The 17,834-nt window shown below is 42.8% G+C and overlaps 1 protein-coding gene across 4 annotated transcripts in view; it reads left to right on the top strand.

The window, feature by feature from the left end:
• Positions 1–17,834, top strand: part of zc3h12b (zinc finger CCCH-type containing 12B) — a 62,697-nt gene that overhangs the window by 39,219 nt on the left and 5,644 nt on the right. The window contains exons 8-9 of one of the 4 annotated variants that reach the window (XR_009792533.1): positions 6,364–6,458; positions 9,692–17,075. The exons of 1 other annotated variant lie outside the window; for it this stretch is intronic. Coding sequence is in view for 2 of the 3 variants with exons in the window: in XM_061803782.1 (XP_061659766.1) it covers positions 9,697–9,781 (85 nt within the window). In the remaining variant the exon portion in view is untranslated. Of the gene's footprint in view, positions 1–6,363; positions 6,459–9,691; positions 17,076–17,834 lie in introns of those variants that run through there. 2 more of the 4 variants (XM_061803787.1, XM_061803782.1) reach the window with 2 other exon arrangements.

The raw sequence follows: 17,834 nt of genomic DNA, 5'->3' as shown, positions 1-17,834 counted from the left end.
TAAGCTTACTTGGGACCTTAGCACTGTTGGAGAGCTTTTCACGACATACCAAGCACAACGAAGTCGGTGCCGTTGCATCTCCGGTAAAACTAAGGCCTTCATCTGGGTCTGGATTTTATCCAGGGTCCAGTTCAGAGTCAGTTTTCCTCTTCAAAAACTTATCCATCACTTACACCGTCGTCCCACTACCCACAATACCACCGTCAACGCCACCTGCCGTTGCATCCACGAGTCACTAATTCGCTTGTCTCCAAGGACAAGGCAATTAGCTACCTGGTGCTGCCACCTACTGGTATGGAAGAGTAGGCAACTACATGATTACTCTGCCAGGCGCTAGACTGCACAGGCACACACGTTGATAATTTCCCACACCACACCTGACTATATTTTGCGGCTCACCAGTGTGCCACGGCAAAGCGGTTAAAAAACACTGAACGAGATGAAGTAGTTCTGAGCATCCCAGACAGCGAGAGAGTTGTGATTGGTGCAGATTGTAATGGACATATTGGTAAAGGAAACAGGGGCGATGAAGAAGTGATGGGTAAGTACGGCATCCAGGAAAGGAACTTTGAAGGGCAGATGGTGGTGGACTTTGCAAAAAGGATGGAGATGGCTGTAGTGAACACTTATTTCCAGAAGAGGGAGGAACATATAGTGACCTACAAGAGCGGAGGTAGAAGCACGCAGGTGGATTATATTTTGTGGAGACAATCTAATCTGAAGGAGGTTACTGACTGTAACGTAGTGGTAGGGGAGAGTGTAGCTTGACAGCATAGGATGGTGATGTGGAGAATGACTCTGGTGGTGGGGAGGAAAATAAGAAGACAAACGTAGAGCAGAGAACGACGTGGTGGAAGCTGAGAAAGGAAGAATAGTGTGCGGCCTTCTGGAAAGTGGTGAGACGGGCTCTCGATAGACAGGAGGATCTTTTGACCAACTTATTCAATAGAATACGAGCAGGATTGAAGATGCCAGAAGAATGGAGGAGAAGTGTGCTAGTCCCCATTTTTGAAAACAAAGGTGATGTTCAGAGCTGTGGAAACTATAGAGGTGTCTGGTCTGTCTGGTGTCTTATGTGACAGAAGAGTCTCTCCTAGGATGAAGGGCAAAGTTTATAAAACAGAGTTGAGGCCCAAAGTGATGTAAGAAATAGAGACGTTGGCACTGATGATACAACAGGAAGCAGAGCTGGAGGTGGCAGAAATGAAGATGTTAAGGTTCTCTCTGGGAGTGAACAGGATGGATGGAATTAGAAATGAGCTCATTAGAGGGACAGCCAAAGTTGGATGTTTTGGAGACAAAGTTAAAGAGAGCAGACTTCGATGGTTTGGACATGTTCAGAGACGAGAGAGTGAGTATATTGGTAGAAGGGTGCTGAGGATGTAGCTGCCAGGCACGCGAGCGAGAGGAAGACCAAAGAAAAGGTTGATGGATGTTGTGAGGGAGGACATGAGGACAGTGGGTGAGAGGAGGATGCACTAGAAGAAGAAGAAGATGATTTTTATACAAGGGAAAATAGACCTGAAAGAAGCAAGGGTCAGAGTGGACGTTAAAGCAGTACCAGAGATTGAGCCTGTTCGCCGCCGAAGAGAGATGTCATCCACAAAGGATACGGCACAGCAAATAAAGGAATTTGATTGGGTGGTTTGTTATAACTCAGCTGGTAAAACGTTGGCCTCACAGTTCTGAGGTCCCAGGTTCAATTCCGAAAATGCCTGTGTGGAGTTTGCATGTTCTCCCTGTGCCTGTGTGGGTTTCCTTCAGGCACTCCTGTTTCCTCCCACATTCCAAAAAGATGCAACATTAATTGGACACTCTAAATTGCCCCTAGGTGTGATGGTGAGTGCAGCTGTTTGTCTCAATGTGCCCTGCGATCAGCTGGCAACCAGTTCAGGGTGTACCCTGCCTCCTGCCCGTTGACAGCTGGGATAGGCTCCAACACTACCCGCGACCCTCGTGTGGATAAGCGGCGAAGAAAATGGATGGATGGATGGATGGATGGATGGATGGATGGGTTCATTATAAACTTGGCAGAGCCAAGTTGAGTGTGGGTTGACAAGACCCAATTTCTTTTGTGTAGAAAAACTACTTCAGTATGCTGCACTGCGACATGTTGGGCATTGCCGAGACGAGATTAAATTATAGAACGGTTTAGATTTAGATTTTTTTTTTTTTTTGGACAAGTTCAGGGGCTGTCTTGAAAAGCCCCACGAGCCATTTATGGCCGTAGTTTGCCCATGTCTGTTCTGGGAAGTCCAGCCCCTTGTTGACTGTGTTATCCACATAACTGTTTGCTCAACAGCCAAACTGCAGGGGATCCAGCAGGGATCTTGTGATGTTCTTGAGGTGGTCAAGCATGACCCGTTCAAAATGATTTCCTGACCACATATGTCAGGACGACAGGCCTATAGTCATTCAGACCGAGATTGCAAGTTTCTTTGGGATCGAGATGATGGTGCCGTGTTCTAAACAGGTTGGTACTTCACACAGTTGCAGAGATCATTTGAAAATCTTTCTGAAAACTGGAGTGAGCTGATCCACGCATATTTCTAGGTAACAGACGATGGGCCCGCTGCTTTGTTTATCTTTTGCTGTTCGAAGATATGTCTCACATCCTGTTTGGGGATGGCCAACGCAGAAGGGGGAGTCATATATATAATGTTTGTCATCATGTGTGTGTGTCTGTGTGTGTGTTTGGCTGGGTGCTTTAGTGGTTTGAAAGTATCCTTTCAATTTGACCCCAAATCATCAGCCAGTCTTTTATTGTTCTCCACGCAGGGCAATGGCCACTTGTAGTTGGTTAGCAACTTTAATCCATACCAGAGTGACGCAGAATAATCAGTAGTAAACAGGTTTTACATCTTTTCTCCATAATTTCTCTTTGTAATGTTAATTTCCTTTGGGCCCGATTGGAAAGGTCTCTGGCCCCACCCAATAGGCATCTTAATTAGCCTTGTAAAGTTTGGCAGTGAACCACGGCTTTTTGTTGTTGAACATGTGAAATGTCTTTGCTTTATTCATCTTGACCCACCAGTTGAAGTTTTGAAGACACGCCAATCTGTACAGTCTAAGCAGTGTTGTCGTTCATCTTTGATTTATTGGGCCACTTCTTGACTGTTTTAAGCACTTTGCATGTTTAAGTTTGTGCCTGTATGTTGGTATTTAGTGAATTGACCCCTCCGTGGATATTGCACAATCCGCGTCACTGACCAATCAGAGGGCAGAGATCTGCATAAACCACGCCCCCTTTTGCTCCCGCCATTTTCTCAGACAACATTGCATGGTTCAGTATAGGTTTTGTTAGCATTTTATCGCGTATTTGGGTTATTTAACAAAAAATATGGTTAAGAGGTGTAGTCACGGACTTTGTAATAGTGACGACAGGTATCCTGAAAGGCTAGTTGGTGGAGTTCGATTCGTACCCTTTCCAAAACCGAAGACCCAGTCCGAAAAATGCCTTCGATGGATCAAACTTTGTGGAAGACCGCATCATCAACTAAATCCATCTAATATCAACCGGAACAGATATGTTTGCACGAAGGTATGCCTTATATTTGATTTTCAATACATGTCTCGTATGAATGAATTTGAAGTTCTTCGCCAGCATAACATTGCTACGTGTGAACGATTGACACACTTATTCTTTGTTGAGAGATATTTAGTGATGATCCGACTGCACAAACGTGTTCCTTTGTTCGCGGCTACACGGCTACAGTAAACCGGACTGTGTTTGCACGAAGGTATGCCCTATATTTGATTTTCAATACACGTCTCGTATAAATGAATGAGACGTTCTTCGCTAGCATAACACTGCTGCGTGTGAACGATTGACACGCTTATTCTTTGTTGAGCGATATTTAGCGATGATCGGACTGCACAAACGTGTCGCTTCCTTGCCGGCTCGCGGCCGAAGCTGAACCAGACTGTGTCTGCACGAAGATATGCCCTATATTTGATTTTTAATACACGTCTCGTATGAATGAATGAGATGTTCTTCGCTAGCATAACATTGCTACGTGTGAACGATTGACACACTTATTCTTTGTTGAGCGATATTTAGTGATGATCCGACTGCACAAACGTGTCGCTTTCTTGCCGGCTCGCGGCCGAAGCTCAACCAGACTGTGTCTGCACGAAGATATGCCCTATATTTGATTTTTAATACACGTCTCGTATGAATGAATGAGATGTTCTTCGCTAGCATAACATTGCTACGTGTGAACGATTGACACACTTATTCTTTGTTGAGTGATATTTAGCGATGATCGGACTGCACAAACGTGTCGCTTTGTTGCCGGCTCGCGGCCAGAAGCTTAACCAGACTGTGTTTGCACGAAGATATGCCCTATATTTGATTTTTAATACACGTCTCGTATAAATGAATGAGACGTTCTTCGCTAGCATAACATTGCTACGTGTGAATGATTGAATGAAATCAGAAGCATGGCGTCTCTCTCAGTTAAGAATGTATTGTATTTAGAATCTATAATATATCGTTGATTTGAATGAAATCAGAAGCATGGAGTCTGTCTCAGTTCAGAATGTATTGTATTGTATTGTATTTGCCATTTTTACTAATTGTTTGTCTTACGTCAGCGCACGTGGCGTGACGTCACTTCAGGAGGCGTGGTTAAGTGCCCTGTACGGAGGGGTCAATTAAGCAGTGATCAAAGTGATACTGGGAGTAGCACGGTATAAATCCTTTAGGTTGGTACATCAGAGAACATTGTTTTCTCTGTGGGGCAGTCAATGTGCTGCTGGTATTTAGGGAGTTTGTGGGTGCGTTTTGCTGAGTTAAAGTCCTCGAAAATAATGAAGTGTGAATATTGGTGTTTTTGTTCAAGTTTGTTCACTTTGTCAGGCAGCATTTGCAGTACTGCGTTTCATGCATAGCCTCGGGCAGAGTTCTCAAACTGGCAGCCCGCGGGCCATTTGGAGCCTGCGAGATCATATTTTGCGGCCCCCACCTTAACATGAAAATTCATTGTTAGTGTGGCCCTCGAGTTTTACATGAATGGCACTTTTACAGTGTTGTGTGCAAAGCCACCCAATCATGGTGGGGTATATGGCTTTCGGGCACGTGCAAGCAGAGAAATATTTTTCTAAGTGATTACAGCAGCGTTGCCATGTAGCGTGTTACTAGTACTTTTGTACACAACTTGTTGACTCAAGCATCTTTATCTTTTTTCAGTCATTACTTTTCCGAGCCGCTTATCCTCACCAGGGTCGCAGTAATGCTTGGGCCAATCCCGAGTGTCATTGGGCAAGAATCTCAACTGGTCGCAGGGCACATAGAGACAGACAACAGTCGCACTTACAATCACATGTTAGGCCAATATAGAGTCCCTAATTAATGAATGTTTTTGGGGATGTGGGAGGGAACAGGAGTGCCCAGAGAAAACCCACGCAGGAACGGGGAGAACATGCAAAATCCACACAGAAGTGTGAGGCCAACGGTCCAACCAGTTGCGCTACCATGCTGCCTCCTAGTTTATCTTGATGTGTTTTACCTTTTTTAAAGACTTTGATAATATTGAATTTTCTTTTAAATTTCTAATTGAAATTGGCCGTGAGTGCATGTGTGGCGAGGCTGCGGCCCAGCCTCAGACGGTCTCTGCCTCCAGTGGGCCCGGGGTAAATTGACTTTGAGACCCCTGGCCTAGGGGGTGAGTATGAATGACGCAAATTTGCACGGTAGAATGACTTACAGTAGAAAAACAGAAAATCATTACACAATTTTTCATTGAAATAGAAGCCTTTGGGCGACATGGTGGATCAGCTGGTAAAGCGTTGCCATCACAGTTCTGAGGTCCCGGGTTCATCTGTTTGGAGTTTGCATGTTCTCCCTGTGCCTGCGTGGGTTTCCTCCGGGCACTCTGGTTTCCTCCCACATCCCAAAAACATGCAACATTAATTGGACACTCTAAATTGCCCCTAGGTGTGATTATGAGTGCGGCTGTTTGTCTCAATGTGCCCTGCGATGGCTGGCAACCAGTTCAGGGTGTGCCCCAGCTCCTGCCCGTTGACAGCTGGGATAGGCTCCAACACTACCCGCGACCCTCGTGTGGATAAGCGGCGAAGAAAATGGATGGATGGATAGAAGCATATGAAGCCACATTTCGTCCTCCCCAATAGCTCCCTGTCACTGTACCCTTTGTGAAGTTGGAAGTTGGGAAGCATTATCATGCCATCAGTTCCATCCGTTCCTGTGTTCACAATGTTTCTTTGAAGCACAGGATGGTGGAACGTTCAAAGTCTTGACTGGACTTTAGGAGAAGATGAACCAGGACCACTTTCCTGGGCAGAGAGAGTAAATTTGCAAGGTGAATTGACAAGAGCATTATTTATAATCCTTGTTGTCAGAATTTAACTTGCAGGCTGGCTGGCACGTTTCCCTCGTCTTCCCCTACTTCATGCTTAATTGACTGCAGCCGCTCCGGTGGTGAGCAACCACTCAGGTAGGTGCCATTTTTTCATCTGTTGAACTCTGACCATATTAGGGCTAAACCGCTGTCCCATAATTGAGGGATCCAGTGTATTCAATATCCACTTTCTGTGTGAATCAGTATTGTGCCTCCATCACTCCCAGTGTTTCATGCTGACCTGGATATATTTGTGATTAATTTTTGTCCACTCCCTGGGGCGGTGGTCTAAGTGGGTGAATGCATTTCTGGGCAGAATGCCAGCTGGACTGTAGCTCTCCTGGGGTCTATGGAAAAAGTTGCACCGGGAGGAAACGGAATACGTGTGTTTGTGAGCAGGAGATCGGGGATGGCAATCAGACAAGCCAAAATGACCTAGTTCATTGCAGTAGATGTGATATTCAGCTCTGCACATAACATACAAGGCAATGAATAGGATGTTATAATTGAAAGCTACTAAATATGGCTCGAATCTGTTTTGTGTATATAATCTGATTTGTGTAAGTGGAGATGAAGCAAAAGTTAAAGTCTAATAATGATTAGCCTTCAAATACTATCTGGTAGTTGCACTGCTGTGAAAATATAAAACAATAATAAATTACGCAAGTACTTATATACACATATGCAGTGCACATTCTCACAAGGAAGATCATTTTAAGACAGGAAAATGGTTCTATTCCCTTCCTTGTCAGATGCATTGGTAGAAGTGTAAAGTCGAGATTTTGTTTTCCTCATCGTAGTGCAGAAGTAAAGAGTCAAGGTCCAGGTAGAAGATTTCTGCTGGGAATTATTCACGAGTATTATTTGACTATCCATCCATCCATTTTCTTTGCAGCTTATCCTCAAGAGGGTCGCGGGGAGTGCTGGAGCTTATTCCAGCTGTCAACGGGCAGGAGGCGGCATACACCTTGAGCTGGTTGCCAGCCAATCGCAGGGATCATTGAGACAGACAACAGTCACACTCACAATTACACCTTGGGGCAATTTAGAGTGTCCAATCAATGTTGCATGTTTCTGGAATGTGGTAGGAAAAAAAAACTAAAGGAAAAAACTAAAATCTCCTTAGTGTCTCTGATTTTTATTTTTTCATGATGACTGTCGAGTTATCATAAAGTTTACTCCCGAAGATTTGTGAGCCACTTATCCTTATGAGTATCGCAGGAATGCTGGAGACAATCACAACTGTCATCGGGCAGGTGGTGGGGTACACCCTGAACTGGTTGCCAGCCAATCGCAGGAGACAGACAACAGTTGCGTGCACAATCACACCGAGGGGCAATTTAGAGTCTCCAATTAATGCATGTTTTTGGGATGTGGGAGGGAACCGGAGTGCAGGCACCTGCGCATGTAAAGCAGGGTGAGTACTTTTTACTTGGATAGATCACGGGCAATATCATTGTAATCTTTATAAGTGAGTGGGTGTATGCAATATAACATTAACCTTATTTAAAACTGTTTGGGAGCATCATTTAGCGTTTAACATGCATTGCTAAAGATATTATGCAAGCAGTAATTCAGTTTTACAGTGAACTGTACTGAGTATGTCCAGAAGTGATGCCAAAAGCAGATGTTCAGAGCTTCTTCATGTACTGCGAGCGCATTTACGTTGAAAGTCTTCAACACATTGAGCCATGTCAAAGGAAATTCAGTTCCACCAGGGGTGCTCAATGTGTCGATTGCGAGGCAGTTTTGGTTGATTGTGTGACGGCATGCCCCAAATTTTTTTTTAAAAAGACGTTCGACTATCATCCATGTTGTCGCTTGATTCAGGTGTGGCCAAAACGTCCAGCGTACGCACATAAAGGTGTGTTCAAGCAAGCCAGCCTCCTATTTACAGCAGTTGCGACGTAGCGCGCGTGAGCCATGCCCCGCCCCATCTACCCCGCTAACTTTAATACATATGAGATTGTGATTTGCTTTGACTTGATCTAAGTTCTAATGGTCATTTTCCTGTGATACACGTTATCTTGAAGTTGAAAACTTTTGCCCTCTACATGCTTTAGGAAGATATCGCTCATCTACTGCTAGCTTTCATTAACAGATTGACAATAGAAACCGCCATAAATTATGCTAGATTATAACAATACATCACGATTGTCGACAGGAATGTTTTTTACAATGTATTGCTAGCTTGTTGCCACTAACGCCAATTAAGTTGAACAAAACTTTCAATATTTTCAAAACATAGCGGGTATAGGCCGTTCGTGTTCATTCCTTGACAGTCCAGTGCATTTCACTTATCTTTAGATAAAGTTTGTCAGATCAAGAATTTTTATTGATGAAAAATTGTAAATACCGTTTTATATCATGTTCTACTAATTATCAGTTGAAATTGGAAATCACCATTTCTGAGTTTGAAATTTTAGTTTTCTATTTTAATTATGTATTTGTTTATTTTATTTTTAATTTACAGTTATGTTCTATTAATCCATTAAGTTATTTTAAGGTCTTGAGATTCCATCCCTAATCACACCCGCAACTTTATCTGTGAGCATGACTGACCCCACCCTACATTTTTTAAATGTGAGTGACTGCATTGTGATTTCTGGATTTTTCTTTTTAGATGATCTCTCTCACAGTGAACACGCACCGACGATGAACATTTCAGACACTCGTTGATTTCTAAGAGGGATAACTTGCAATATAGCAGGGTGTTCAAATACTTATTTTCTTCACTGTATAAGCTCAGTCATGAAACTCATTGAGATAATATAATGGATTGGGTTGGCATGATTTCTTCTGGCATGTGGTCATTCATCTTTGATTGATGAAGCACATGATTGAAGCAGCAAAACGAAAAAAACCTCAAAAGTCTACAGCAGCATTTTATCCTTAGAAACTTGGAAAAAGATACAAACACACTGATTATGAGATGCGTCATCAATGTGGAAGTCAACACACCACCAAACAACAAAGTTTAATAGAGTAAATAAATTGAAGGATTTCTTCTAATCTCCAGAGTTTAACCCAAGAGAACACAGAGTTTGAACTCAAGGCGGTTAGTGCCATTGGACGAAGTTGAGTAACTTGCAACAAGAGTGCGAGAGTCAGCCTGTCTACCACAACTGAGTGATAATATTCTGGTGGTGCAATCCTGGGTCTTGCAGGCTTATATGCAGGCATTGTTGATCTCTTACCTGTTCTAAATGAAGAAGACTTTACATCTCATGCATCTCTGACTCTTATCAGCAATAGTTCCTATAAACTGAAATGTCTCTTGTTCTTTGTTGTTGTTACTTTGTTGTTCTTCGTTCTGAATGTTGTACCAGGGCAGCATCGACTGCCGGAGAAAAAATTCCTTGTGTGTTTTACACACTTGGCCATTACAGCTGATTCAGATTCTGATCGATGAGTACTGATTGAAGACAAGTTCACAGCCAATCTGATGCTGATTGCTGGGGAGAGAGAAGGAGGAAGAGAGAGGCAAGGCACAAAGTACCACTATAGCTCCAAAGGAGGAACTGCAGGGCACAGATCATAACATTACAGGCTTGGTGCAATTTTTATTTACAAATGATTTCCAACTAAATGGACTCTAAGTTTACCTGTTCCAAAACTTTTATTCCTATAAAAGTAAATTCAGATTTGTATTTAGGTTTCTGTCAGATGCAGATCTAAAACTGTACAAAGGAATGACAAATGACAAAAAAAAAAAATATATATATATACAAACCACTGTGTAATTGCTGCATGTGGAAATAAGCAACTGATGTCCAAGAAATTGTACATACCAAATGAATACATTATAATCTAATGTAATTTTCAATGTTTTAGTGTTGGACTAGTGGTAAATGTATTCATTTGTTTATTTATTTTTGTTCCAGGGAGTAAACATAAAACATATTGACAAGCTAATGCTAAAGCGGCATTGATCCCCTTGTCCCAGACTGAGTGCTCCGAGGCATATTACGGACCTATTTTGATGTTAGCCAACTATCGCTCTTCTTTTTTTTTTTTTTTTTATTGTCCTATTCGGCTGTTAGATCAAGCGAAATGGGTAATCTGCATCCCTTTAATGCGGGAACAGTTTTATTGTGTCACAGTTTAGTTTTAATCTTCCTCTGTGATTTCTCAGTATTGAAATTTATTAAGGATCAGAGTCAATCAGTCGATCAGAACAGAATTTCTACAGGGGGGAGAGAGACAAAGTGCTAACTGTAAACAGAATGACAAAATTAAATCATTACATATCTAAATTAAGGAAAAAAATATGGATGTCGCATGAGACTGTAGTGCTACACCCTGTGTGGGAAGGATGGAACAAGATAGGACAGGACAAGGATAGGAGAAGAAGCATGCAAGATAAGCATTGTGAACCTGGCAATACAACTGCAATGTGGTGGGAATGACTAAGTGATCTATAGAAGTCTGTAGAACCAGAATATAAATGGGGGAATAAACATACAATTCTCCTATACATTAGTTTTGGTTGTCTTTTTTTGCAACAAGTGAATGGTCCCACACCCAGTGAAAGAAACCCAGGGGTGTGTACCTGTGGACGCAAGCAAGTTAATTCACACCATTGTGAATCCAAAAACAATGACAGGAATGTCCAACAATTGCTGTGCCTGTGGCATGGAGTCTCAGGAAGGAAACAGGGGCGATGAAGAAGTGATGGGTAAGTATGGCATTCAGCAAAGGAACTTTCAGGGTCGGATGGTGGTGAGCTTCACAAAAAAGATGGAATTGGCAGTGCTGAACACTTATTTCCAGAAGAGACAGGAACATATAGTGACCTACAAGAGCGGAGGTAGAAACACGCAGGTGGATTATATTTTGTGGAGACAATGTAAACTGAAGGATGTTACTGATCGTAAGGTCGTGGTGGGGGAGAGTGTAGCTCGACAACATTGGATGGCGTCACGATCCTGCTGCTCCAGCCCGGGCTGTGCGGGTGCCCGCCCGCGTGCTCGCGCTAATTGGGAGGCACACACCTGCGCCTCATGCGGGCTGATTATCCCGTGTATATATAGGACCCCGATGACGACTGGTGATCCGCCAGATCGTTGAGGTTCATGTCCCGTTCCAGCACTCTCGTATCCCTGATCGTCAACCCGTGTGTACCGACCTTCGCCTGTTCTCCGACTGACCCCGTAAGCCTGACTCCTTTGACACTTCTGCCTGCCTTGATCGATCTTCCGTGTACCGACTCCTGCCGGCCCTCTCACCGGCTCTTCGCCCGACGTCCCAACTACCGCTGCTGCACCTGACTGCCTGCCCGATCCCCGACCTTCTAATAATAAATGTTTTTCTCCGAACTACCTTGCTCTTCCGTGTCCTCCTGCATTTGGATCCTACCTCCGTTCCGATGGATCGTGACAGAACGATCTGGCCAAAACAGGACCCAGCAGGAAAGACTCGGCATCGCCGGGACCGATGCAAGGTAGACCGACTGCCGGAAGTCCAAGCCTGTCCCATCCGGGTAGGCCCCATGACGTCCTCCGCTTCCGTGTCATATGCTCCGCCGGTGAGCTATGAATACGTCCCGACCATGACCTGTCCGGCACCGCATATTCTTCTGGACTCTGACTTTTCGGACACGAGGAGGACCTTAATTTGTATGACCGGCTGCCTGAGTACGAATCTTTTCGCCCGATCTTCAATCCCGGCCAGTTTGTTTCACCTCCCCGCATTTCCAGCACCCGAGCGTCTTCGCCCGGTAGGTCTGAGTACACCAACCCGTTTGTTGGTACCCGCTTGGCCATCTACCCGGGACTCGGAAATATGTTAGAATAGTACAGGACATGTATGAGGGCAGCAGAACAATGGTAAGGTGTGCCGTTAGTGTGACAGAAGAATTTAAGGTGGAGGTGGGACTGCATCAGGGATCCGCACTGAGCCCCTTCCTGTTTGCGGTAGTAATGGATAGATTGACAGATGAGGTTAGTCTGGAATCCCCTGGACTATGAAGTTCCCAGATGATATTGTGATATGAAGTAAAAGCAGGGAGCATGCAGAGGAACAATTAGAAAGATGGAGACATGCACTGGACAGAAGAGGAATGAAGATTAGCTGAAGTAAAACAGAATATATGTGCGTGAATGAGAAAGGTGGAGGGGGAAGAGTGAAGCTACAGGGAGAAGAGATGGTGAGGGTGGACGACTTCAAATACTTGGGGTCAACAATACAGAGCAACAGTGAGTGTGGTAAGGAAGTGAAGAAATGGGTCCAAGCGGGGTGGAACAGTGGGTGGAAGGTGTCTGGTATTCTATGTGACAGAAGAGTCTCCGCTAGGGTGAAGGGCAAAGTTTACAAAACAATGGTGAGGCCGGCCATGATGTACGGATTAGAGACGGTGGCACTGAAGAAACAAAAGGAAGCAGAACTGGAGGTGGCAGAAATGAAGATGTTGAGGTTCTCGAGGTTGGATAGGATTAGAAATGAGCTCATTAGAGGGACAGCCAAAGTTGGAAGTTTTGGAGACAAGGTTCGAGAGAGCAGACTTAGATGGTTTTGACATGTTCAGAGGCGAGAGAGTGAGTATATTGGTAGAAGGGTGCTGAGGATAGACCTGCCAGGCAAAAGAATGAGAGGAAGACCAAAGAAAAAGTTGATTGAGGTTGTGAGAGAGGACATGAGGACAGTGGGTGTTCGAGAGGAAGATGCACGAGATAGGCTTAGATGGAAAAAGATGGCACGCTGTGGCGACCCCTCACGGGACAAGCCGAAAGGAAAAGAAGTACAGGGGTCTAGTAACATTGACCTGTAGACATTTTGAGATGGAGGTAAAGTTCAGAAAGTGTAACCAAAAATCACAAAAGGAACCAATGGAGAAAAACAGTATATTAGTCTGTTTCTACTGTGGCCCCAACTCTAACTGTTCAAGTTTGGCTCTGGACTAAAAGCCAACTAGTGGTTGGAGGGATGCCAGTCTGTTTTATGGCTAGAGTTGAGATACCCTTGTACACTGATCCCAGCTCCTCACCCCAAAAGTGTAGCATGGGCAAGAATGACTTATATTCATTATTCCTGTGACAGTGACAATGTATTAATTTTCTTTTCTGTTGTATGTTGTTTTTGTACAGTTGACATCTTTCCTTCCACGCCTCCATCTGTGTGGTTCTGTTTTCTGTCTGGTGTGCACAAATACAAAGTGTGAGTTGAATTTCACCTTTCGGGATAACAATGAGAAATAAAAGATAAGTAAAAGTCGGGCTGCATTACAAAATAAGACCAAATAAATAAAAACTCAAAAGTAAACGTTAAAATAAATTACTTAACTTGAGAAAAACAAATGAGTTTGTGTTTACCCTTTTGTCTTTAGCATCTCTACACAACCAGCGGCAGTGCGATATGGTTTGCAAGGGGTAGATGTGGCTATCCGAGGCCGTAAATCTCACCCCCAGGAAGATAAAGTTTGATCACCATCATCCTGTGCCCTACTGGACACAGCAATGAACTCTATATTTTAATTGAACCATTTTTAACAATAGAAGAGTTTTTGAGGCCATGTTTTCTTAAAACCTTATTTTGTTTCATAATAAATCTTTCACATATGTTCTTTTAATACCGTAAGTGTGAATTTAGGGGAAATTAGAATATAAAATGAAATTACTCTGGCTGTTCCATTTGAATTTTTGGGGAAAGCGTCATTTTTTTTTCCAAGCATACTCTTCCTTTATTATTTATATATTTTATGAATAATATATATTTATATCTATATATTTTCTTCACTCTCTCTCCCTTTCTGCATCTTTTATTCAACTTCCACACAGAATTTTTTCTCACTTCCCTGCTGCGTCTCTCGTCTGTCTCTCTGATCTAGGTGCTGAGTTGCAGACTTGATTGGCTGAGTAACGTCACTTGGAATGGGTTAACTCATTTATTCAGCGGCTGAAATATATTTTTACGATGTCACCATTATTCTCAATAAATATATTTCAAAAGACACGATTGAAGAAAAATGAAGAAAATGTTTTGGTGTGGTGATATTAGGGTGATGATTCTTCTCCAAAGGTGGTGTGTATTGTGGCATCCACAAAGGAGAAGCAAGGGGGAAGTTCAAAAGGCACTACAAAGGATGAAAAATGAAAAGCCCGTTGGTCCTGATGACATACCGTTGGTGGTATGGAAGCAATTTGGAGAAGTGGCTGGGGTGTTTTTGACCAACTTATTTAACAGAATAGTAGTGGGCGAGAAATGCCTGAAGAATGGAGGATAAGTGTTCTCGTTCCCATTTTTAAGAACAAAGGCGATGTTCAGAGCTGTGGGAACTATAGAGGAATACATTTGATGAGCCACACAATGAAGTTATGGGAAAGAATAGTGGAGGCTAGACTCAGGACAGAAGTAAGTATCTGCAAGCAACAATATGGTTTCATCCCTAGAAAGAGGACCACAGATGCACTATTTGCCTTGAGGATTCTCATGGAAAAGTACAGAGAAGGTCAGAAGGAGCTACATTGGGTCTTTGTGGATCTTGAGAAAGCCTATGACAGAGTACCAAGAGAGGAACTTTGGTACTGCATGCGGATGCCTGGTGTGGCAGAGAAATATGTTAGAATAGTACAGGACATGTTCGAGGGTAGCAGAACAGTGGTGAGTTGTGCCGTAGGTGTGACAGAGGAATTTAAGGTGGAGGTGGGACTGCACTGCTCTGAGCCCCTTCCTGTTTGCTGTGGTAATGGATAGGCTGACAGATGAGGTTAGACTGGAATCGCCTTGGACCATGATGTTCGCAGACGATATTGTGATGTGCAGTGAAAGCAGGGAGCAGGCGGAGGAACAATTAGAAAGATGGAGACATGCACTGGAAAGAAGAGGAATGAAGATTAGCCAAAGTGAAATAGAATATATGTGCGTGAATGAGACGGGTGGAGGGGGAAGAGTGAGGCTACAGGTAGAAGAAATAGCAAGGATGCACGACTTTAAATATTTAGGGTCAATAATACAGAGAAATGGTGAGTGTAGTAAGGAAGTGAAAAAATGGGTCCAAGCAGGTTGGAACAGCTGGCGGAAGGTCTCTTGTGTGTTATGTGACAGAAGAGTCTCTGCTAGGACGAAGGGCAAAGTTTATAAAACAGTGATGAGGCCGGCCATGATGTACGGATTAGAGACGGTGGCACTGAAGCGACAACAGGAAGCAGAACCGGAGGTACCAGAAATGAAGATTCTGAGGTTCTTGCTTGGAGTGAGCAAGTTGGATGGGATTAGAAATAAACTCCTTAGAGGGACAACAAAAATTGGATGTTTTGGCGACAAGGTTCGAGAGTGCAGACTTCGATGGTTTGGTGATGTCCGGAGGCGAGAGAGTGAGTATATTGGTAGAAGGGTGCTGAGGATGGAGCTGCCAGGCACACGAGTGGGAGGAAGACTAAAGAAAAGATTGATGGATGTTGTGAGGAAAGACATGAGGACAGTAGGTATTAGAGAGGAAGATGCACGAGATAGGCTTAGATGGAAAAAGATGACACGCTGTGGTGACCCCTAACGGGACAAGCTGAAAGCAAAATAAGAAGAAAGTTTGTGGGTCCACAGAGTCCCATTTTATTATCATCAAACCAGACTATGTGCTCCTCGTATTAAACTGACTTGTCCAAAAGTTACTTATCACCAATGGACTCTTGCGCAATTAGCATACATACAGACCATGGCGACGGAGTGCATTACTCACTGTTGACCTGACTTTCAACAGTCATATCAAATCAATTACTAAAACTGCCTTTTACTGTCTGAAGAACATATCTACCATGAAGGCTTGCATGTGCCAATAAAACCAAGAGAATCTTTTAACTCAATGCTTTTAACTTTCTAACTGGACTCCAACAAAAGAGCATTCAACAGCTGCCGCACATTCAAAATGCTGCAGCTAGGGTTTTGACCAGAACAAATTCCAATTTTAAAGTCTTTGCACTGACACCCAGGCAGCTTTAGAATTGATTTTAAATTTCTGCTACTGGTATACAAGTCACTAAATGCTTTAGAGTCTAACTACATGAAAGAAATGCAAATGGAATATAAACCCAGTAGGGTTTTGCTCTCAACAGACTCAAATAGTGGATTGCCAAGTTCAAAGTAAACATTGTGAAGAATTGAGTTATGCTGCACACAAAGGCTGTACCGGGAATAAGTTGTCAAGAGAAGTGATGTCCGCCCCAAGTGTAAAGGTTTTTTTGTCCAGGTGAAAGACTTAGTCTTTCTCATGCTTTGTTGAGCATTTCCACTTTTAAATGACATTTCTTGCACTTTTTTCTGTTTTAATTGTGATTTTAGTTTTTGTCTTTATTTAGATATTTATATGATGTTTTTTCTTTTTAAAAATGCTTTTTTTTAATCATGAAAAGCACAGTGGATTACTTTGTGTATGAAATTCCAAAATTGTACATTTGCTTACCTTTGCTTTGCTTTTGCACGTGACAAGTGTACCTGTTAATTCCAAGTCTTTTTGAAGCTCACCTCAGGTGGTCCTTGGCTCGTGGACAACTGTTTTGATTATTCTTTGCAGTCTTCTGTCATAAGACTGTCAATTTAAGGTGGTATGATTGGTTTTCCACTTACGTATTACAGTTCCAACCGTGTTGACCGGAAAATTATGAAGTTTAGCTATGCACCTGTAACCATTATTATGTTTTGCAATAATTGGTTTGTGATGGTCTTGAAACAACTGTCTGCTCTTACTCATCATTGACTCAAACCTTGGCAATAAAACTTTTTTGTACGGCACCAATTAGGATTGAACCAGCTGATATTTATTTGCATTGACAAGATGCCGGATTGATGCTTGATTATTAGTAGATTTTAGGTGTAGTCTTGGCTTTTCATTTTTTTATTTTTGCACCTTCCTTTCTTTGTGCTTCGTACTTTTTCATAGTGTCATTTCACATTAATATCCATAGGTTAATTTCTGATAATATTTGTTCTACTTTCTTTGTCTGTATGAATTACGAGGATTATTCCCAGCATCTGGTCAAAATTCCATCTCAACAGCAGCTTATGGAAATATATTTAGTGAGAAAAAGGGTGACGTGTTAAATACTTATTTCAGCTGCTATATATATAGCATATACCAGTAATTGGTCTGTATGTTTACTACCACAAAGCCTGTAATGCTACAGCACTTAAAATCGATCCCACCTGTATGTCTTGAATCATAACCTTCTTTTTGGCTGTGGATGTGTCTTCATATATTAAACACAACCTGCCAAAGTGGGTTCCACTAATCAAATTGACACGCATTTGGCGTGTTAGTGGGTGTTAAAGTGAAGTCCTGCGCAGATAAGAGGCTGTAATAAGTCCAGTGCCCTGGGAAGGTTAAACATCATCTTGCACTTGAAGTTTGGATACAGTTACAATATACAGTCATGCCACAAATACAAATAACACTGAGGAAGGGACTTCCAGAAAGCTATCAAACTTTTTTTTTTTTTTAATGATGCTCACAACTGTGAGGAAAGACTCAGCTTTAAACTTGAT

The sequence above is a fragment of the Syngnathoides biaculeatus genome, chromosome 18 (genome assembly GCF_019802595.1).
Source record: "Syngnathoides biaculeatus isolate LvHL_M chromosome 18, ASM1980259v1, whole genome shotgun sequence".
NCBI classification, from domain to species: domain Eukaryota; kingdom Metazoa; phylum Chordata; class Actinopteri; order Syngnathiformes; family Syngnathidae; genus Syngnathoides; species Syngnathoides biaculeatus.
Note: the sequence above shows the minus strand (reverse complement) of the source record. Positions and strands in the feature narration are given on the sequence as shown.